Genomic DNA, 20,397 nt, shown 5'->3' with positions numbered 1-20,397 from the left:
GAATGACGATGTCCAATTAACGCGTTTCTACGACATATTTATAATTCGTTTTGACAGTTCATCGCCATGTTGTTTATTTCTTCATTATTTTGTAATTTTTTTACAATATTAATTTTTGTGTATGACACAAAAATACGTTTTTTACATTATTTTAACAAAATTAATTATATATTTTCTATTTATTTGAATTTTTTGTAAATTTATTTTTTATTTGTACCAATGAAAACAAACAGCTGATTTTGACAAATACTCGATAAAAATTAGAGATGACAGTCATTCATTCGTAATTCATTAGGCAATTCGAACTGAATTACGTACAACTTATGTAATTCGCAGCAGACGCGTGAATTACGAATAATTAAATCATGTAAACGGGGTATTACACGATTGCCATACAAAATTTCATCTGAGAACTGTACGTAATTCAATTCAAGAAATTCCATTAAAAAAACATGTTCTTGGTACCGGAGCTACAAATTAAAAATAATACAGTAACTAAATTTTTTCTTTTATTTAGTTATGTATTTAGTATTAATAATGTTTATAATTATAAATAATATATTTAGTATCCTATTCAGGATTTTGCCATTGTAATGTAGTTTGATTGGCCTATTGTTTCTTTTTATATTACTTGTTTGAATAAATAAAAAATGTACATATTTTTAAAATTTTACTGAAATTGGTACATTTTGTAACAATTAACATGCTAATTAGACGTTATTTGTAAGTCCGGTACTAAGAAATCCTTTTTTGGAACAATATAGAACAGAGTTTTTCGTTTCTAAACCTTTTGTTTCCTTTTTATCACATTTTTCAAAAATTTGATTCCAAAATCCCATTTTTTAATCACTCGGGCAATATAATATAATACTTAGCCGGCTTACAAACGATTCTATGCCGCCGCCAATATGTATGGTGTAAGCCGCCGCCGCCATTAATGTTTGTTAGCGCAGGTCTCTGCTACTTTGCGCAAATAAAATTGGGAAAAATCGAATGAGTAGAAAAGAACTCCTGAAAAAAGAAAGAAAACTTTTTTAAATTAAAATAAATTGTATAATTACACAAGAATTTTACAAATAATTTAAAATTTATTAAGCAAAAAACAAGTTGAAGTACCATTAAGGCAAACTTGTAACACTAGAATAGAAAAAATATAAAAACAAACAGCGGAGTGAAAAAATCTTGTATAAAACGAAAAGAAAAATTCCTGTAAGAAAAAAATTTTACAAAAGTAATAAAAAAAACTAACAAAAAGTGATAAGAAAAATTTAAACACTCAAAAAAAGTGAAGAATTAATTATTACGTTAAAATTTAAGCAATTCATTGTTTAACGGTAAATAAATTAAAAGAAATTTGTAAAAATTGTTGTTTTAAAAGCCACGTATTGAGAGCACCCAACAAATGAAGAAAAAAAATATATTGGATACCAAAAAACCAATATCAAAGAAATAGGTTCTAAAAAAAAGTAAAAAGCGTATTGAATGAGAAAAATCAAATGAGAAAAAAACAACAAAATTGACAATTCTGTTGTCAAAAACACTCAGTCACACATATACAAACACATACACACACACAAGTGCATGTCAATTGAAAGAAGGGAAAAAATCTGTAAAATAAAAAAATCAATAAAATTCTCAATAAGAATTTGTATTTTTTAAAAATAAAAGTATTAATAAAGGCAATACGACAATAATAAGTGTAAATTAGTAAAGTAAATTTTCCAATAAATCAATAATTCCAACATATAATAGATATCATTTGATTTAGGGGGCGTGTGTGTATGATATGTTTTCTCCACTAAATGGAACCTTGATTTAATGGGTCATCACTATCACTGTTAAAAAAATGCTGCGATTACATTTAAGTTAATTAATTTAATTTTTATTTTATCTCTCTCTTTATTCCCATTAATTTTAGTTTGTAATCAAAGCTGGTACTTTGTTACGCGACAAAACAAATTAAACAAAAAGTGAAAAAATAGTGTTTAATAAAAAAAAAACGAAAACAATTTTGTAAAATTTTTTTGTGTGTTTCTTAAATAGAAGTTATAAAATAAATCAGATTTCATCATGTCCATGGCTGGGCAAACAATCAACGACAGACTGTTGGCTGCCAGGCACAGTCTTGCCGGTCAAGGTCTGGCCAAATCAGTATGCAAGGCCACAACGGAAGAGTGCATTGGACCCAAGAAGAAACATTTAGATTGTAAGTAGAAATGTAAATTGTATTATTTATTTGCAAAAAAGTTTACACAAATTTACAAAGAAAACTTAGTTGCGAAATAATAAAACTAATTTTCAACAATTATTTGAAATCAATTGATATTTATTAAAGTTGTTTATAGAATAGAAATTGTATGGCAAAGCTGAGCATTTTCTTCTGTAGATATTTATTTTAGTTTTGTGATTTTGATTCGTCGTTTTGTTGATAAGGGAAATGTAATTTGTAAAGTATATAAATTATATGAAAATAAGCACCGAAATATAGAACAATAATTCGCAATTAGAAATTTAGTTGGTTTGCATATTTCGGGACTTTTTCTAGCAGTAATACTTTTAAATGAATCAATATATTCGGTACAAGACTGTTGTAATCTTCAGACCTGATTTAAACCGCATATATTAATGTTTCGATATTCTGTTCAAGTCATACTGAGTAATCATTATCTATATCTCACACTCATGGATATTCAGCTTTATTATAACCTACCCCATATAGTGGGGAGGGTATAATAAAGCTATGTCTGTCAGTACGTCCATCTGGCTGGCTGGCTGTTCATGTAAACCTTGTGCGCAAGGTACAGGTCGCAACTTTCAAGATAATTGGATAAAATTTGCAACACACGACGAAGCCTATTGAAAATAGATAAAATTGGTCCATTATTTCGCCTAGCACCATACAACCATACCCCCGAATAGGGCCTTTGGGCTCATAATTAAAGTCTGCAAAACTTAGTTTTATATAACGATTAATGACATTACCGATTTTTGTAATTATCGGGCCGCATTTGACCCTAGCCTCCATACAAGCTCCCCCCGAAAATGGCTTGAAGGTCAAAATTTACCTAGAAACACTAATAACACTTTGAAATTCTACATAAGTAACAATTTCTCTACCAACTTTTAACAAATCTCTTTTTTTGTCAAAAATAAGTAAAAATATTCCGGAATAAAGTAAAAGTTGTAGGGTATTATATAGTCGGCTATGTCCGACTATACATTCATACGTATTTTAATAATGACTTAACGTTCAAGTTCAAATGAGTCATTTTTGAATCTAAAAGGAACAAACATTAACTCAGTAAATGCTTAGAAAGGTATCTTACACAAAAAATTTTTGTTTAAAAGGTTTACGTTTACTGTGGCATACTTCTACTAAATTATCCTGACCGATCTTAAGCGTTTACTTGCAAATGTTTAGATTGTGCAGTTCCCCCATAATGCTCGTTTTAAACAATCCAATTAGAAATATTGTTGTTTTAGTTGTGTTAAGTTTAAGCCAAAATGTGTTGTTTAACCTAAAATCCGTCCTACTATACCATACCTGTTTTGTAAAGTCGATGAACACCCTATATATATGGCAATTCTTAAAAAAGTAGTGTCTAGTGACATTTATTAGCAGAAACTTGATGTTTTTATGTTTTCTTTTTCCCAAACAATTGACAAAATGGTCTACATTTCCATAGATATATTCTGACAGAAGTATGTGTATCAATGAATGTGTTGGGTAGTGTTATCTTAAATTAAAAATCCTTTTAAAACCCATTAAGATTTAAGTATAATTTGAACATGCCGGACAAGTCTTACTCTTCTAAGAATATTAACAATTTCTGTTGTGTTCCATTTTTTACGGCAATAACATTTATGAAGTATTATATCACAAAATTCTAAACTGTTGGGCACATTTATTAGTTCCTTGTGAAAAGTTACAAGCTTAAGCTCTGTTAAACGGTTTTTATACATATCTTACAAATGATCAAAAAATGTCTAACAAACGTATCAACTTACAATTTTTCGGAACATTTTTCTGCGTGTTCTTAGTTTTTTTTCAAGACACGTTTTAGGGCGGGATTAATAATTTTTATTTAATAATTGTTATTATTTTATTTATAATATAAATAATAATTTTAGATAAAAACCAAATTGACCTCTATTATTTAAATATGTACAACACGAACATATTTTCTATTATTATTGTTATTATTATTATTAAAATAAAGGGCGTTTTAAAATCAATCGCGTTAGATAATTGTTTTTCAAAACACACATTCAATATTTTGTTGCAAACATATCTATATAAGCTTGTTATAAATATAATATTGAGAAGATATTTTGTGGAAACTATATATACTTACATTATAGAACAAACCTGGGTGCTTCGCTACCCAATCAAAATACAAATAATAAAGTACCAAATTGTCTCCTATGTAAAATATTATTCATTAAGCACTGTGTATAATTAGATTCTAAAATCTATATTAAAAAAAGTATAATTTGAAAAATACGATTGGAATCATGAACTAATGGAATAAATTCTAGCTTTGTGGAAAGTTCTAATAAAAAAGAGTATCATTTTCCTTCATTTCGTTTAGATATTTTTTTTCAAAAATTAAGTTCAAAAATTATACAAACTATTCCGCATATAAATCTAAATCTATTCGAGAACGTAAAAATATAGTAAATTTAACTTATTTTATATAAATTTTTATATGTCACTTTTTCCAAGAACTCAGTATACTTGGAGAATCCTTTAGAGTGTAACACATCTTTTCAAGCGCTCCAATGATAGTTTATTATCAACATATAAGTGAAAATTTACGCCCCATATTTTTAGCTAGTCATACTGTTCTGTGGCTACTTAAATTGTCATAAATTTGTACCAAAGTTAATTGGTAACCTTATTGTCAGTAGTTGTTGTTGTAACAGCTAAAACTATACAATAATCTAGTTGGGGGGTTCTACATCAATGTCCAGGCCTAAAAATTGGGCTACTTTAACAGGATGCGTCCCTAAATCCATAGGACAGAGTGAAGTAGGGTTGGCTGAGCAGTTGAATATGTGATGGGTATCATCAGGACCCAGACCACATGCAGGACATTCGTTGGGGACGGCTTGGTCTATACGTGACCAGTAGGTATTGAGCCTGTTGTTCCATCTCGATCCCCGTGTCTGCTATGGGCGGTGGGCGACCTCCAAGTAATAACTTTGGTCTAGTTTATACTATAGTTACTTGGCATCCTGATTGACAATTGTATATTCAACTCATGCAAATTTGGATGATATCCTGCCTAATGAAATGAGCGTTCTCATACTAGGATATCTCTAGATTGTGTCTTATATAACATCGAAAACATTAGTCAATTTTTTACGGATGGGCAATTCTAAACGAATTATATTAAGTAAAACTATACTTCGCAGCAATACTTTGAGTAAGATCTAATATAAAAAACTTCCTAGGAGTTGTCCTTACTTTTCCTTGTATTCCTTAATTACATCAATTTGCAATTATCAATGTAACCTATTTAACAAAAGATATATTTTCATAAATAACATCATTTATAAATGTCATTAGTTTTAATTTTTTTGCAAAATATTTGTTCTTTAAATTGTTCCTGACTCCTGCTATTTGAAACACAGAACAAAAAGGTTCTTTTCATTCAAGGATATTTAAAGAATTTCTTGATAAAACCTAAATTACAAACATTTTTATGTAATAACATACATTTGTATTTACATTATTAATGGGAGTATACACATACATACATATGTATATGTATTTGTATATATCTAAGTATGTATTTATATAATGTCACATAACAGCTAAATGTCCATTAGTCATTTCAATGGCCATACATCATCTTGGTCTGTTAAAGATTATACTCTACACTCACATACTACATACATATATATGTTTGTTTTTATTTGTTGTGTTTGCACTTGTTAGTTAGTTTGTTTGTTTATTGGGCGAACTGCAGTCAAATCATTTACTATACATATTTATTTTTTCCCTTTCCATTCATTCTTTCGAACAAACATTCATCCATCTTTGCTCTCTAATCGCACATAGTGAAGTGTTGGTTCTTTTTATTATATTTTCTTTTTTTTTTTTGTAAAGTGTAAATGAACTTAATAAATACTTATCGTTAATACTTTGTTGCTCTTGTTGTAGCTGTTGCTGCCTTCAACAACTTTGTTGTCGTTGTTGCTGTAGTTGTACATATGCTTCGTAATAATTTAATTATCATCGAATTCTTTGTTAAAACAACAATGCAACAAATTTCACTTTCTTTAAACCAGCTGATGTCGTTGTTGTTGTCGTCGTCGTCGTCGTTTTATGTATTTGTATAATTTTTTTGTTTACAATATGTATTGTGTAAACAAATACACATACATATAATAATTATACATACATGTTAAGTATGTAAACAATTTAATACAACTCCTAACGGTATTTATACAAAAATAATCAACAAAATTAATTCATTAAACACAATTCACTCTCATGTACTCTTTTTTTTGCATATGAAATACAAAAACACAATTACCTCTCTCATGTAATTGCGGCAGAGCTGAAAATGTATATATTCTTTAATAATGGTTAATTTTTCAATATTTTATAATTAAAAATGTCATTACAATTTGAAAAAAAAAAAATACACAAGCAGGTTTTAAACGGAAGTGATGTTTTACATCTCGGAAATTAAGCAACGGTGCTGCAATGGTCAGAGATTAAATAGCTCGAGTACTAGAGCAAAGTGCTTGTACATGGACCGGCCCAATACATGTACAAAAATTGCCACCTGAGTTCTTTATTGAAGGATTCAAGGGCGATGGTAGACCGTTGTCAAGTCTACCTAGGCATCATGCCAGTTACTCACGTAAATCACTTCTACATTCATTCATACCCAAGCAGGTCTCCCCCGGGGCATGTTGCCTTGATGTTAGATTCCATCTTGGTGTATAGCAATCCGGGGGATGGTATAGAGATGCTACCAGTATCTCTATTCTGCCGGGACTAAAAACTGGTGATGTCACTTCACTTGTCGGCTTGTCTTGGTATGTTTTGACATGAGGTCTAACCAGAGAACCACATAATCTGATACTACGGGTGGCCGTAGTATCAGATTATGTGGTTACTTCGGGATCCACTTAGTGGCTGTTTAAATGAGTTGGTATCAATTGTATATGATACGGGATGAATGCCCTACATTCATGGGGCCTCACTCCATCCGTACATCTAAATGAATGTGTCGTATGTTTTTCTCTTATGAATGTGTCTGATAAATGAGAAGTGTGCTGGATGAAAGGTATCATACACAAGTGATACCATTCAATTTTCCTTTCTTGTCCATGTATGTTCATAGTAAACTTTGTTCATACCAGAATTACCACAGTGGGTCCCTGTGAGTAAGGACAAAGTCTTGGCATATTTGACTGATTTGTATGTCGGTCTACCGGATATGTCATTAGGTGCTGTTGTCGTCTCAACATTTGCTCGGAAGATAAGCGACGGTGCAGTAATGGTCAGAGATTAGATAGCTCAAGTACTTGAGTAAAATGCTTGTACAAGGACCGGTCCATCCATGTACAAAAATTGTGACTTGGGTGTAAAATACACAAGCATGACTGGAACTCCAGTCTGAAGAGGATTTAATCAATACGATAACAATTTATTTAAATTTAGATTAAAATCATACAACTAAGACCTAACGGGTTTGTTGATAAACAAACTTGCCGAATATGAAGAAGTATCAATCTACGGCAGACCTCGTTTTTGCCCTACGATCAATATTTTTCAAGTTGCGGTCAATGCAGAGCATTACTGCCTTGTGATTGATGTAATTTTTTTTAGTTTGAATAAATTGATTAAATTGGGCCTGTGTTGACATCTCTCGATCTCTTAACCATGAGACATTTTAGATTGATAAAAGACTCTCAACTGGGTGTTATTGCAAACTCGAGGAAAGAGAGATGTGCTACCATACCTTGAGTCTGACGGGACATGCATTTTCCTTGGTATATTCTTGGAATGAGTTGACATATAGTATAACCAGAGAACAACATAATCTAGTACCATGCAAACAGTGTTTGTCTTGTCCTGGTTATTGGAGAAATACCTTCGGGGTGCACGAGGTGGCTGTGGGAAAAAGCGTTGGAAATAACTTGATATAACATTGATGATCAATGTATGAGTATGCGGAACTTACCGAGAGAAGGCACAGATCCAAGGGAAGAAGGGAAATGATGACTACTACCACAATGTGTTCTCTGTCAGTAAGAACCAAGTTTTCGTCTTTTTTGATAAATTAGAGGCTGTCCCATCCGCGTGTTTGTAAACATCTCTAAAGTCAAGCAAGGGAACAGCAATGGTCAGAGATTAGGTAGCTAAAGTACTTAAGCCAAGTAATTGCGAGTAGTTTAGTTAGTTCACCCAATGTAGGTTTTCACCTAAAACACTTCAACATCTTGGCCTCCAAAATAACGTAATCTAAAGCCTTTCAATTATTGTCCGTGCGACCACCGGAGTTTACCAGTATATTCTCACATGATGTTATTGACATAAAGCCAAAAAATTAAACAAAATCATTTACAATAATAATCAGTAATGTTATTAAAGCAGTGATACACGGTTGTAAGATCTTACAACGTTGTCAGTAAAATGTTTAGAAAATGTCTAACAATCGAATGAACTTACAATTTTTCTTTTGCAACGTTGTCAGAAAAAGCATTACTCACAATATTTGAAGACAAAATGTGTAAGTTTACACTGTTATTAGACATTTTCTGCAGATTTTACTGCATTAGTTAACCAATGTTTTAATTATTTTAAGTATTTTTTGTACACATTTGTTTTTGTAAATTTTTGGCTATTATTGTTGGGAACATAAGTTTATGTGTGTATCTCCATTAAATGTACGTGTGCAAGCACAAGTAGTTGCCATTAAAATATTCAAGCCCTATGATTCCTCTTCGTCTTCTTTTACTCTGATACCAAAATACCAATAACAGCAACAACCAACAAAAACAACCATAGTTATCATCACATTGTATTTAATTTTTTTTTCTGTTTTTGCTTTACATTAACATTGCAAATACTGCACACAATCTTAAAGTGCATTCATACATATATACATATATAAGGAGTGAGATCGAAAAATTCTTAACATACATATATGTTTATAAAAAAGAAACCACTAAACTTACAGCTTTATTTTTTTTATTTGATTCAAATTATTATTACAATTTACAAAAAAAAATATTTTTATAGTTTTATTCACTAGTGATGAAATTTTGAACCCTTTTCGGAAACCCTTCCTTTAACGTTTTTATAGTGCTTTCTGTCACTTTGCTCGAACATGTAGTCCATCTCCGTTTAAAATCTACCACACTTTTGGACACCTTTTTTGTACTCTTCAATTCTCTTATATTATTATATTATCTCTCCACTGGCCTTAGCTCCGGGCAGTTTGGGGGATTTGCCTCTCTTGGTACAAATACCACATTATTGTTCTTGTACCACTCAAGGGCTTGACAGGATGCCAAGTCAGTCCAAAAATAAGTGGACACATTATGAAGTCTTATGAATGGAAGCAGCCTTTTTTGTAAACATTCCTTGATGTAAATTTCGGTATTTATAGAGCCCGTTGTAACAAATGATTGGCTTCTTTTGCCGCAACTGCATATTGCTTGCCATACCAAGAACTTTCTGGGAAATTTTGTCTGCTTTTGGGTCCTAAACTTTTCTTCAACATTCCCTCGAGCATCAGCAACATAAAACTTTTGACCTGGAAGTTGCGAAAAATCTGCCAGAACATACGTTTCGTCATCCATTATGCAGCAAGAATATTTTTTTATAAAACTTGACTTCAATTTCCGTGCTCTGTTTTTGGCCTCTAAATTTTTAACTGCGTTCCTGTCAGGAACTTTTTGAGCCTTGTATGTTTTTTAAACCTGCATTAGCTTTAACTTTTCGTACCAAATAGTCCGAGCACTGAGCTAACCGAGGTGCTTTCCTACCGGATGTGTTGGGAGCTCTTTTGAAAATGCGTTCTATTTTTTTGGCTTTAGAAACATCATGTGGACCATTCCTTCTACCTGAACCAGGTTTTCTATCAACTGACAAGTTCTCCCGGTACTGTTTAATAACATTGGAAACAGTTTGACGGCAGACCTTTGTATGCTTGGCCAACTTTTTATAAGACCAAGTTGGGTTTAGTTGAAAATATTTAATAATTTCAGTACGCACTTTTTTCTGATCACTCATTTTAATCAGATTAACAAAAAAATTAATATAATTGACATTACACATAATAACTGACATTTTTTTCATAGGTAACTTGATCAAAAAAAAAATCAAATAATACTTTGGTTGAAAAATTTAATGAAAAACGTGTGTTAAGAATTTTTCGATCTCACTCCTTAGATATATATAATATATAGATTGAATGCATAAGTATTTTAAATCAAATGCCATGGAACTAAAAATATGAACGGGTGTTTGAACAATATATAATTTTCTTTTTAAAGAACAGAGGCGTTGCTCATTTTTATTGTTTAAAAACTAGGACAAATGTTTTGAATATTTGGCAATAAAAATGCAAGTGCATTTTTTTTGTAGTATATTTGGTAGTATATTTTTATGCGTAAAATATTGTAATTTTTTATTATAGAATTTTAAATTGGATCACAAAATTAATTATAATTATTTGTATTTTATGTTATGATTTGTAAACGTATGATTGATATGTTATTCTTTTTGGTAATATTACACATACGCTATGCAGCTATATTTTATAAAACGATTATTTAAATACATAAATTTAGATAACTGTAATGAAACTTGGAGTGAAATTTGACAGATTAGTTTTTTTACCTTTAGTTTTCTAATTATTGATATAATTTAACTTTCTATCGAAATGGAATTCTGTAATAGTCCTGTTAAACTAGATATTTGAAAAGCTGGCTTTTTTCCTTGTCTATTCATATTCTATTAACAATACAGACGGTCGCGAGATAATATATCAGCAGTATTTCCATTTTTATTTTCCTAAAACAAAGAATGTGAATATGGTAAAGCAGAGAAGAAATAAGAAGAGGAAAAAGGAGTATACCTAAGGAACAGCAGGATCTCAGCATATATGTTTTTGTCATATTACTTGTAAATGTTGTAATGTTCAATCCAATCAGTTCAAACTAGCCATAGTCATAATGACATTTCTTTTTATGTCTAGGTTGCCTCACACTAATATTTGTATATCAATACTCTGGTTGCAACCTAACCGTTGTCAATATAAGACCACAAAACTGTTATTGAGTTTCAGTTCTTTCTCAGTTTCAGTTCTTTTACTTTCCGAACAAATACAATGTCCACTGGGAAGCCATTTTAGCCAGCTGAGAGTCTAAATCCTTATATCAGTGTCTGGGAAGAAACACCGCACCAATCAACCCAATTCTATGTATCTTTTTCTATACGGCTATAAGATGGATACAAGTCTTTTGGTTAATAAACAAAAATAAAGTTTTTCAGTTGTTAATAGTCATCAAAAGAATCAACTCGTTTTACTTTATTACTACCCAAAGCAAAGCATCCACATTCTCCACATGTTACTAAATATACTGCTTGTAATTCACAGCTTTTCACAAATATATAAAAACTCGCTAAAGGTACATTGATAATCTTGGTGAGATTGTAATTCCGGTGCTACCAGTACCACTAGTCAGTAAGGACTATAAAATGCGGATGTCAAATGTATCCTTGACCTTTCCTTGGAGTAGTTTGACATGGTGTCCAACCAGAGAAACACATAATCTGGTACTATAGGTAGCCAGTTGCTGCAGGACTTTGTTCTGGCTCCCCAGTTGATGGAGGTTTTCTCGGGATCCACCTACTGGCTGTTTACGGGAAGAGTTAGTAAAGGTAAAAAGGCTGATGTACTGTAATATCTATATTTCATGATAAGTTCGTCTGTCGTATGTTGTCCTCTTCAGAGTGTGTCAGATGAATAAGAAGTTTGCAGGGTTGAGATGGTGATCTAAAAATAGTATATTATACAATTGATATCTATGAGTTTTCTTTCCTTGTCCAGGTATGTTCAGAGAAAACACTATTCATATTAGATTCATATTTACCATTGTGTACAAACATATAAAGTATTCGACTTATTTGATGGATCCGTACTTCGGTCTATCGATGTGGTGTTAAACGGAAGTGATGTTTTTGCATCTCAGAAGTTAAACAACTGGCCAGCAATGGTAAGAAAATAGATAGCTCAAGTATTGCAGCAAAGTGCACGTGTACTGGACTGAAATTTTCATATACGTAAATTGCCAACAGCCAACATCATAGAAGGTTTAAAAAACCAGGCAGGTGTTCACACTTTGACATTAATATTTAGTACCCTGTATTTTCTTACTTTTTGAATAACTGTAATTTTAACTATATTTTCTTTACTCTTTTTGTTGGCATTGTATTGTGAGTCAGCATAGAAGTTCGCCCAATGGTTGAAAAAGACCAGACAGGTGTTCCCGTACAACACTTCGACATCAATACTAAGTACCCTGTATTTTCTTACTTTTTGTATAACTGTTATTTTAACTATATTTTCTTTACTCTATTTGTTGGCATTGTATTCCTTTAGACTCCCAAACAAGACATGAATGCAACCACTTTTGCTTTTTTCCCAAACCTAGTTATCGTAGTACATGCGGTTGTGGAATCATTAAAATATTTTTCTTTAATATTACGTCACTCATACAGGTACATAACGATATTTACATAAAAATGTAACTGTTGGCATAAACATGTATACGAAAGAATATAAAGTCAATGTATATTTTGTAAATGTAAATGTATAAGTGTATTGCATTTTTCTCATTGTAAATGCCAATTTCTTTTAACCTATTTATTTCTTATAGCAATATGTATATAAATATCTAAATATCTGTATGTATGTATTACATTTTTTCTGTCGTGGTTATTGATGAGACAACATTTTACATTTTGTTTAGTAATTTTTTATTATTCATAAATTTATTAAGATGTTGTTATTTTTGGAATGAAATTGGGTTCATAGCTTAACAATAACAAGAAAAATGTTAGAGTTGGTTTTATTTGCATAATTTTATGTCGCCTTTTTTACTCCTTTTCATTATGCCATAATTTATGTAAAGAACAAGCAAATATAACACTTCCTATAACATATATACATATATTCCTGCTAAGTAAAAGATATCTTACTAGTAGGGATTTTGAAGCATGATGACTCATTTTACATAAATGTATGTATTGTGTATTATACTATGGATACACATCCATATTACAAAGTACATAATGTAGACGTCGCATGTCTGCGGTCATTTCATTGTGGGACTGTTTTTAGTACAACAACTAGCCGGTACAAATTTTGCATGAGCGCGAGAGATAAACAAATAAAAAATGTACTCGTTCGTTTATCAGCGCATATTTTCTTGTTGTTGCTTTTTTTTTGAGTATGATTGGGTGAAGTGTGTTAAATTTTTGTTGATTTTCTTTAAACAATATGACAAGAACATAATCTCTTCTTCTATGTAACTTGCAAAAAAGTACTTTACGAGGGTCGTTTTACAAGTGCAAGTTGCCAAACAACATAATTTAACATAATTTGAAAAGTCAAATAAGCACCGTTACTAGACTATAGAATAGATTTTAGAATATACTATAGACTAGACTATAGACTATACTTTAGAATACTAGACTATAGACTAGAATACAGACTAGACTATAGACTAGACTATAGACTAGACAATAGACTAGACTATAGACTAGACTATAGACTAGACTATAGACTAGACTCTAGACTAGACTATGGACTAGACTTTAGAATAGACATCAGACTAGACTATAGAATAGACTATAGAATAGACTATAGAATAGACTATAGAATATACTATAGTATGGACTAGAGGCTAGTCTACAGACTAGACTATAGACTAGACTATAGACTAGACTATAGACTAGACTATAGACTAGACTATAGACTAGACTATAGACTAGACTATAGACTAGACTATAGACTAGACTATAGACTAGACTATAGACTAGACTATAGACTAGACTATAGACTAGACTATAGACTAGACTATAGACTAGACTATAGACTAGACCATAGACTAGACTATAGACTAGACTATAGACTAGACTATAGACTAGTCTATACTATAGACTAGACTATAGACTAGACTATAGACTAGACTGTAGACTAGACTATAGACTAGACTATAGACTAGACTAAATCTTCAATTCAAAATTTTCCGCTAACCGCTAAAACGCATTTTTCATGCAATTGCGGTTTTAAAAACATCAGCTTAAAAGGGAAAATCATAAAACTTGGCAACACTGATTGAAACGCCCCTTATAAATTGGAATTCGTTATTTTAATAAATAAATGCCAATGGATTATCAGTAACAGTAAATTTTATTAAATATATGTTTTACGTTTTTTTGCTTATTTAATTTTATCAATATTAATTTAATTATTTAAGCTGTGCATACAATGCATGAGTTGGCCCAAATTGTTGTCAAGTCAAGTACATTGAAATTATAACTTTAACGCAAAAATAACTGATGATATCGGCAGAAAAATACCAGCTTTCAGCTGAAATTAAAAAATAATTTAAAAACCAGCTTTTTTAAAAACAAACATAATAAAAAGTAAATGAATTTTTGTGAATTACTACAACTAATTAAAACACCGGTTTAACAAAAGATTTTTATTTAAAAATACTCTGCAAGTAGAATAATAAAATAATTAATTTGCTAGAACATGCATTGGAACGTAGTATGTACATGTGTTTACAAATTGACGCCATGACGCACAATTTAATAGATTTTCTATTAAAAAACTTAAATGTTTTCTCAGAATTCCATGTATTTCAACAATATATCCAAAGGAGGGTTTAAACTTTATTGATATTTAAGTCAAACTTAAACCAGCTTAACAAACTGTTGCGTTACTCACAACTCTCTCTCTCTCTCTTACTCTCCTAACAAATGTCAAAACGTGATAAGATTTTTTATTTCAAAAAATTATAAACAAAATAATAATTTGCTGTGACTGATGCAAATTTCTATAATCTCAAACTTTTGTTTTGTGTTTTTAAGCAGGCGTTTTATTTTTAATTATTTTCTATTAAATTGTGTATTGTTTTATTTGAATTGTATTCATATGGTCTGGTATTTATATATTTTTTTTGATAAATATTTCTATAGATTTAATTGTTTTTATGAGGGCATATGTTTGTAACCGATAAGTAGGCAAACGACTGCACTGCATATAATTAGTATATATTTTATGATCTTTAATTGCGAATGTTAATATTATGGATGAAATGGAAATTTTAGAATTTCTAATATTAAAACGCAACTTTTGATGACATGTCAAATTATTCTTAAATAATTTATGGATAACAAATATCGATAACATTTTAAGAAAGTTCAAATCCAGAGAATAAATTCTATACTTTTTATGACATGACTGGTTTTCAAGATCTACATATTAGACTAAAGTTTAAAAAAATTCACTTCTTTTGCAAATTAAAAGACTACGAACTTTGATCTTTGTTGTGAAATGTATCAGCTGTATCTTGCTGAAATTTACTAGTAGACTACAGTCTGTTCTTCAAAGCATTATACATGATATGCATAATCATGTCTGGAAACATTTCTGTGATACTAGTATCACAAGGTAGTCTACGTAAGCAGCAATTTTTATTCTTTTATTCTTCAGTTCAGTAAAAAACGCCTTAACAACAATAAGCGAAAGTAGTGGAGACTCTACACAATTCTGTAGTGTGCCTGGTTCCATTTGATTGGACTTGTTTATTCTAGATTTTAAAATCGTTACTAACAACTTGCAGAGATAGTCTGGAAACATATCTGTTACTAACAACTACTAACAACTTGCAGAGATAGTCTGGTAACATATCTCTAATATCACAAGATCGACTACGTAAACAGCAATTTTTATTCTTCTATTATTCAGTTCAGTAAAAAACGCCTTAACAACAATAAGCAAAAATAGTTGAGAGTCTACACAGTCCTGTAGTATGTCTGGTTCTACTTGATTGGACTTGCTTATTATAGATTTAAAAATTGTTACTAACAACTTGCAGAGATCGTCTGAAATTCCAGAAATACATGAAGTTGTCCAAAATATACATAGATTGCTCGAATTTAAAAGATATGGAGACCTATCAAGAGATTTTGCTGATGATTTGTAACAAAATTTGTTTATATAGTTAATATTTAATAGAACCTAAACAAGAATTTGGCGGAGTTTAGCGGAATCCTTTGCGTTGTCTATAGATAAGAAGAAGTTTTTGCTTGAAGTTGTTTTTGATTTAAGTGGTTTAGATGGCTACACAACTTTACTTTAGTTTTCCTCTATCCGATTGATATTACCAGTCGGTATTTCTTGTATAATGATATTGTTGCTAATATTTCAAAAAGTGCGTCCAAAAAGCTAATATTTCAAAATCTGATGGCAAGGCAGTTGATAAGCCAATAGGAATTGTAAATGTAATTGACATTTGTTATTTGGAATTCCTGAAAGAGCATTGTTGTTTTAACAGGTTGGCTGCAACTGGATGTTCTTCCCTGGAGAAAAAACTTCAGGTTGATACTGCTGTTGCTGAGTTGACAATATTTGGCCCATCGGGACGGGCCGTTGCGGAGATCCAATTGTCGCGGGGAAGAGCGTAGTGAATATCGATGCCAACAGTTAAAATATAACAACCCTAAAAACAAACTCTTAGATTCAGTTAGATGTAAGATAAAAAAGGACATTTAGTTGATGAAAAATTGAGAAATATTCAGCTATTTCTTACCAGTAAATTGAAATGTCTTTTAAAAGCCCTGAGGCTATTTCCTATAATCCTTAAAAATAATCTTTCGCCTAAGAATTTTAAGTGATGTAACGATTGTTGATGTTCAAACGTTTCTTACTCGTCCTCGTCATGACAACATCTACAGCAGTTATTGTAGGGTCTTTTTGATTGAATATTATTAGTGCACCCTGTTTGAGAGAGCACATTTTTTATACATTAATCGGTATCCTGCAGAATTGACCAATGTCTATCAAACATCTGGTTGCCTGATTTCACTAATCCATTAGTTATGTTGTTGCCAATTGAATAATTGCAATTTTGTTTAAGAATACGCGGCATTCCAGGACTAATACTGCCGAAATTTACACACTTGTTAAAGATTTAAAGTTTACACACTTGTTCTTTGCTTATTTTATGGCCACTGGTATTTCAGCTTGAAGGATACTGCAGTCATCATCCAGTCTAAAAGAGACTTTAACCCTAAATTCTTTAATATAGATGCCACGAGCAACTCCTTTCGTTGTCTTGGAACCATCTTTATAAACACGATAACAAATGATATTGGAATTGTCTCAAACCATTTTTGGGGCTCTCGACAAAAGATCAGTGATTTTCGCGTGAACATCTACAAATCCATTGGAAAAAGTAAAGTTAAATTGGAAGAAAAGTTGAACATGTGGGGATCTTGACCACTTGATGAACATTCGTTGGGTGCGGCACGTTTTATGCGTGACCATAGACTCGATCTTAGTACTCTTGTTTCCACGGCAGGTTTCCTTCTGTTTTTCCTATATCGATCCGGTGGGCGACTAAAAATACGACATTCATGCGGTATTCTGTGACCGGGAAATTAGATGTCTTTTATATCAATTGACTGATTTGATTTTGCACATAACTCCACATGTTCTTCTCGTACATACAAAGATCCTTCCTGAAAAAAGTTGGGATGACTTCTCCGATGATATCCCAGGAGAAACTGTTTAGTCAACATGCTATTGAGTTTTGTTGTGTAGATGATGTCCGTAGGTAATTTAATAATTTAATAATAGGAAGCTCTTTACAGTCCTTAGGTGGCATTATGACGGCTTCAAATGTTTCTTCAATGGGTATCACTGTACCATATGTAGCTAACAAGGTTGTAAACTCCAGCAACATTATAATGTGTAATGGCCTTTAATGTTCTAGAGAGTACATATCCATACATCTATATTTGTTGTTTTGTTTGTTTGTACCTTATAGGAGGCTAAACTACTGAACCGATCTTCTTGAAATTTTCACTGTGTGTTTCTATATATGTGGAAGGAACAATATGCTACTTTTCGTTTTGAAATTTTAAGTCGATGAGACGCCATGCAAAAAGTGGACGGATATCCATTAGGCGGCGTGGCACCTCCCATAAAAATGAAATACAAAAATTTGTTAATCTTGGAAACTATTACAGTGAGAATCTTAAAAAATTGCACATTTTAAGAAATAAATTGACTGACTCCCATGAGGGGAGCGACACCACCCATATTAATAAAATACAAAAATTCGTTTATATGGGTAACTAATGAAAATAAATTCTTCGAATTTTGCACCAAGAACTTCAATATTCATCTGAAGATTTTGGATAAAAAGAAGCGGACTTTCATGATAGCGGGTTTGGAGTCCCCATATGAATTAAATAGAAAAATATCTGAGAAACTTTTTGAGATAAAATTTGCAAATTTTAATTAAAAAGTTTCGACAGTCATGTGAACATTTAGAAAATAACGGGTGGACTATCAAAGGGGTGGGTTTTTTGAATGGTACCGAGAGAAGGGAAAGTTAGCTGCTTGTAACGTATATCCTTACAAAAAATATTTTAAAAGAATGCGGAAGAATTTTACATAAGATATGTAAGTTTTGTAAAATTGATACAATAGTAAAAATTCCTCAAAAGTTTCTCAAAATTGCTCCTAATCTTAATAATTTAAAAATTTTTGTCTATACGTTCTCTGAACTACTCCATGGAACTAGTTCCGAGGTTGACAAGTTCTAACAAACATCATTGATTAAAGAACTAGTTTCAGAAACGTTCTAACAAACGTGTGTCGACTCCATAACGCTTTCTCAGAACGAGTTCCGGTCAATGCCAAACTAGAACGAGTTCAGGTTAAAATCATGTGTTCTAGATATAGTTGTAGAACTAAGGAGTGAGATCGAAAAATTCTTAACACACGTTTTTCATTACATTTTTCAACCAAAGTATTATTTGATTTTTTTTTGATCAAGTTACCTTTGAAAAACATGTCAGTTATTATGTGTAATGTCAATTATATTAATTTTTTTGTTAATCTGATTAAAATGAGTGACCAGAAAAAAGTGCGTACTGAAATTATTAAATATTTTCAACTAAACCCAACTTGGTCTTACAAAAAGTTGGCCAAGCATACAAAGGTCTGCCGTCAAACTGTTTCCAATGTTATTAAACAGTACCGGGAGAACTTGTCAGTTGATAGAAAACCTGGTTCAGGTAGAAGGAATGGTCCACATGATGTTTCTAAAGCCAAAAAAATAGAACGCATTTTCAAAAGAGCTCCCAACACATCCGGTAGGAAAGCAGCTCGGTTAGCTCAGTGCTCGGACTATTTGGTACGAAAAGTTAAAGCTAATGCAGGTTTAAAAACATACAAGGCTCAAAAAGTTCCTGACAGGAACGCTGCTAAAAATTTAGAGGCCAAAAACAGAGCACGGAAATTGAAGTCAAGTTTTATAAAAAAAATATTCTTGCTGCATAATGGATGACGAAACGTATGTTCTGGCAGATTTTTCGCAACTTCCAGGTCAAAAGTTTTATGTTGCTGATGCTCGAGGGAATGTTGAAGAAAAGTTTAGGACCCAAAAGCAGACAAAATTTCCCAGAAAGTTCTTGGTATGGCAAGCAATATGCAGTTGCGGCAAAAGAAGCCAATCATTTGTTACAACGGGCTCTATAAATACCGAAATTTACATCAAGGAATGTTTACAAAAAAGGCTGCTTCCATTCATAAGACTTCATAATGTGTCCACTTATTTTTGGTCTGACTTGGCATCCTGTCACTATGGTAAACAAGCCCTTGAGTGGTACAAGAACAATAATGTGGTATTTGTACCAAGAAAGGCAAATCCTCCAAACTGCCCGGAGCTAAGGCCAGTGGAGAGATATTGGGCTCTTGTTAAAAGAGAATTGAAGAGTACAAAAAAGGTGTCCAAAAGTGTGGTAGATTTTAAACGGAGATGGACTACATGTTCGAGCAAAGTGACAGAAAGCACTATAAAAACGTTAATGGAAGGGTTTCCGAAAAGGGTTCAAAATTTCATCACTAGTGTAAAATAAAGCTGTAAGTTTAGTGGTTTCTTTTTTATAAACATATATGTATGTTAAGAATTTTTCGATCTCACTCCTTAATACAATTTTTCCTGGGAAATTTCATTTATCTGGGAAACTAATAGAACATGATTTTAAAAATTTTGCAAGAACTTTATTATATATCTGAACATTTTGAAGAAGAACGGGTGGACTGTGAGTCC

General features: G+C 31.6%; 1 protein-coding gene across 26 annotated transcripts in view; it reads left to right on the top strand.

Moving 5' to 3' along the window:
* Window positions 1-955: 955 nt before the first annotated feature.
* Window positions 956-20,397, top strand: part of LOC111681182 (phosphatidylinositol-binding clathrin assembly protein LAP) — a 50,212-nt gene continuing 30,770 nt past the window's right edge. For 9 of the 26 annotated variants that reach the window (XM_046948308.1, XM_046948306.1, XM_046948313.1 and 6 more), the window contains exons 1-2: window positions 957-1,334; window positions 1,919-2,206. In XM_046948308.1, coding sequence (XP_046804264.1) covers window positions 2,071-2,206 — 136 coding nt within the window. In that variant the 5' untranslated portion in view covers window positions 957-1,334; window positions 1,919-2,070. The other 17 variants (XM_046948309.1, XM_046948326.1, XM_046948311.1 and 14 more) reach the window with 7 other exon arrangements.

Source organism: Lucilia cuprina, chromosome 4, assembly GCF_022045245.1.
Source record: "Lucilia cuprina isolate Lc7/37 chromosome 4, ASM2204524v1, whole genome shotgun sequence".
Taxonomy (NCBI): Eukaryota; Metazoa; Arthropoda; class Insecta; order Diptera; family Calliphoridae; genus Lucilia; species Lucilia cuprina.
This window is presented reverse-complemented; position numbering and strand designations above follow the sequence as displayed.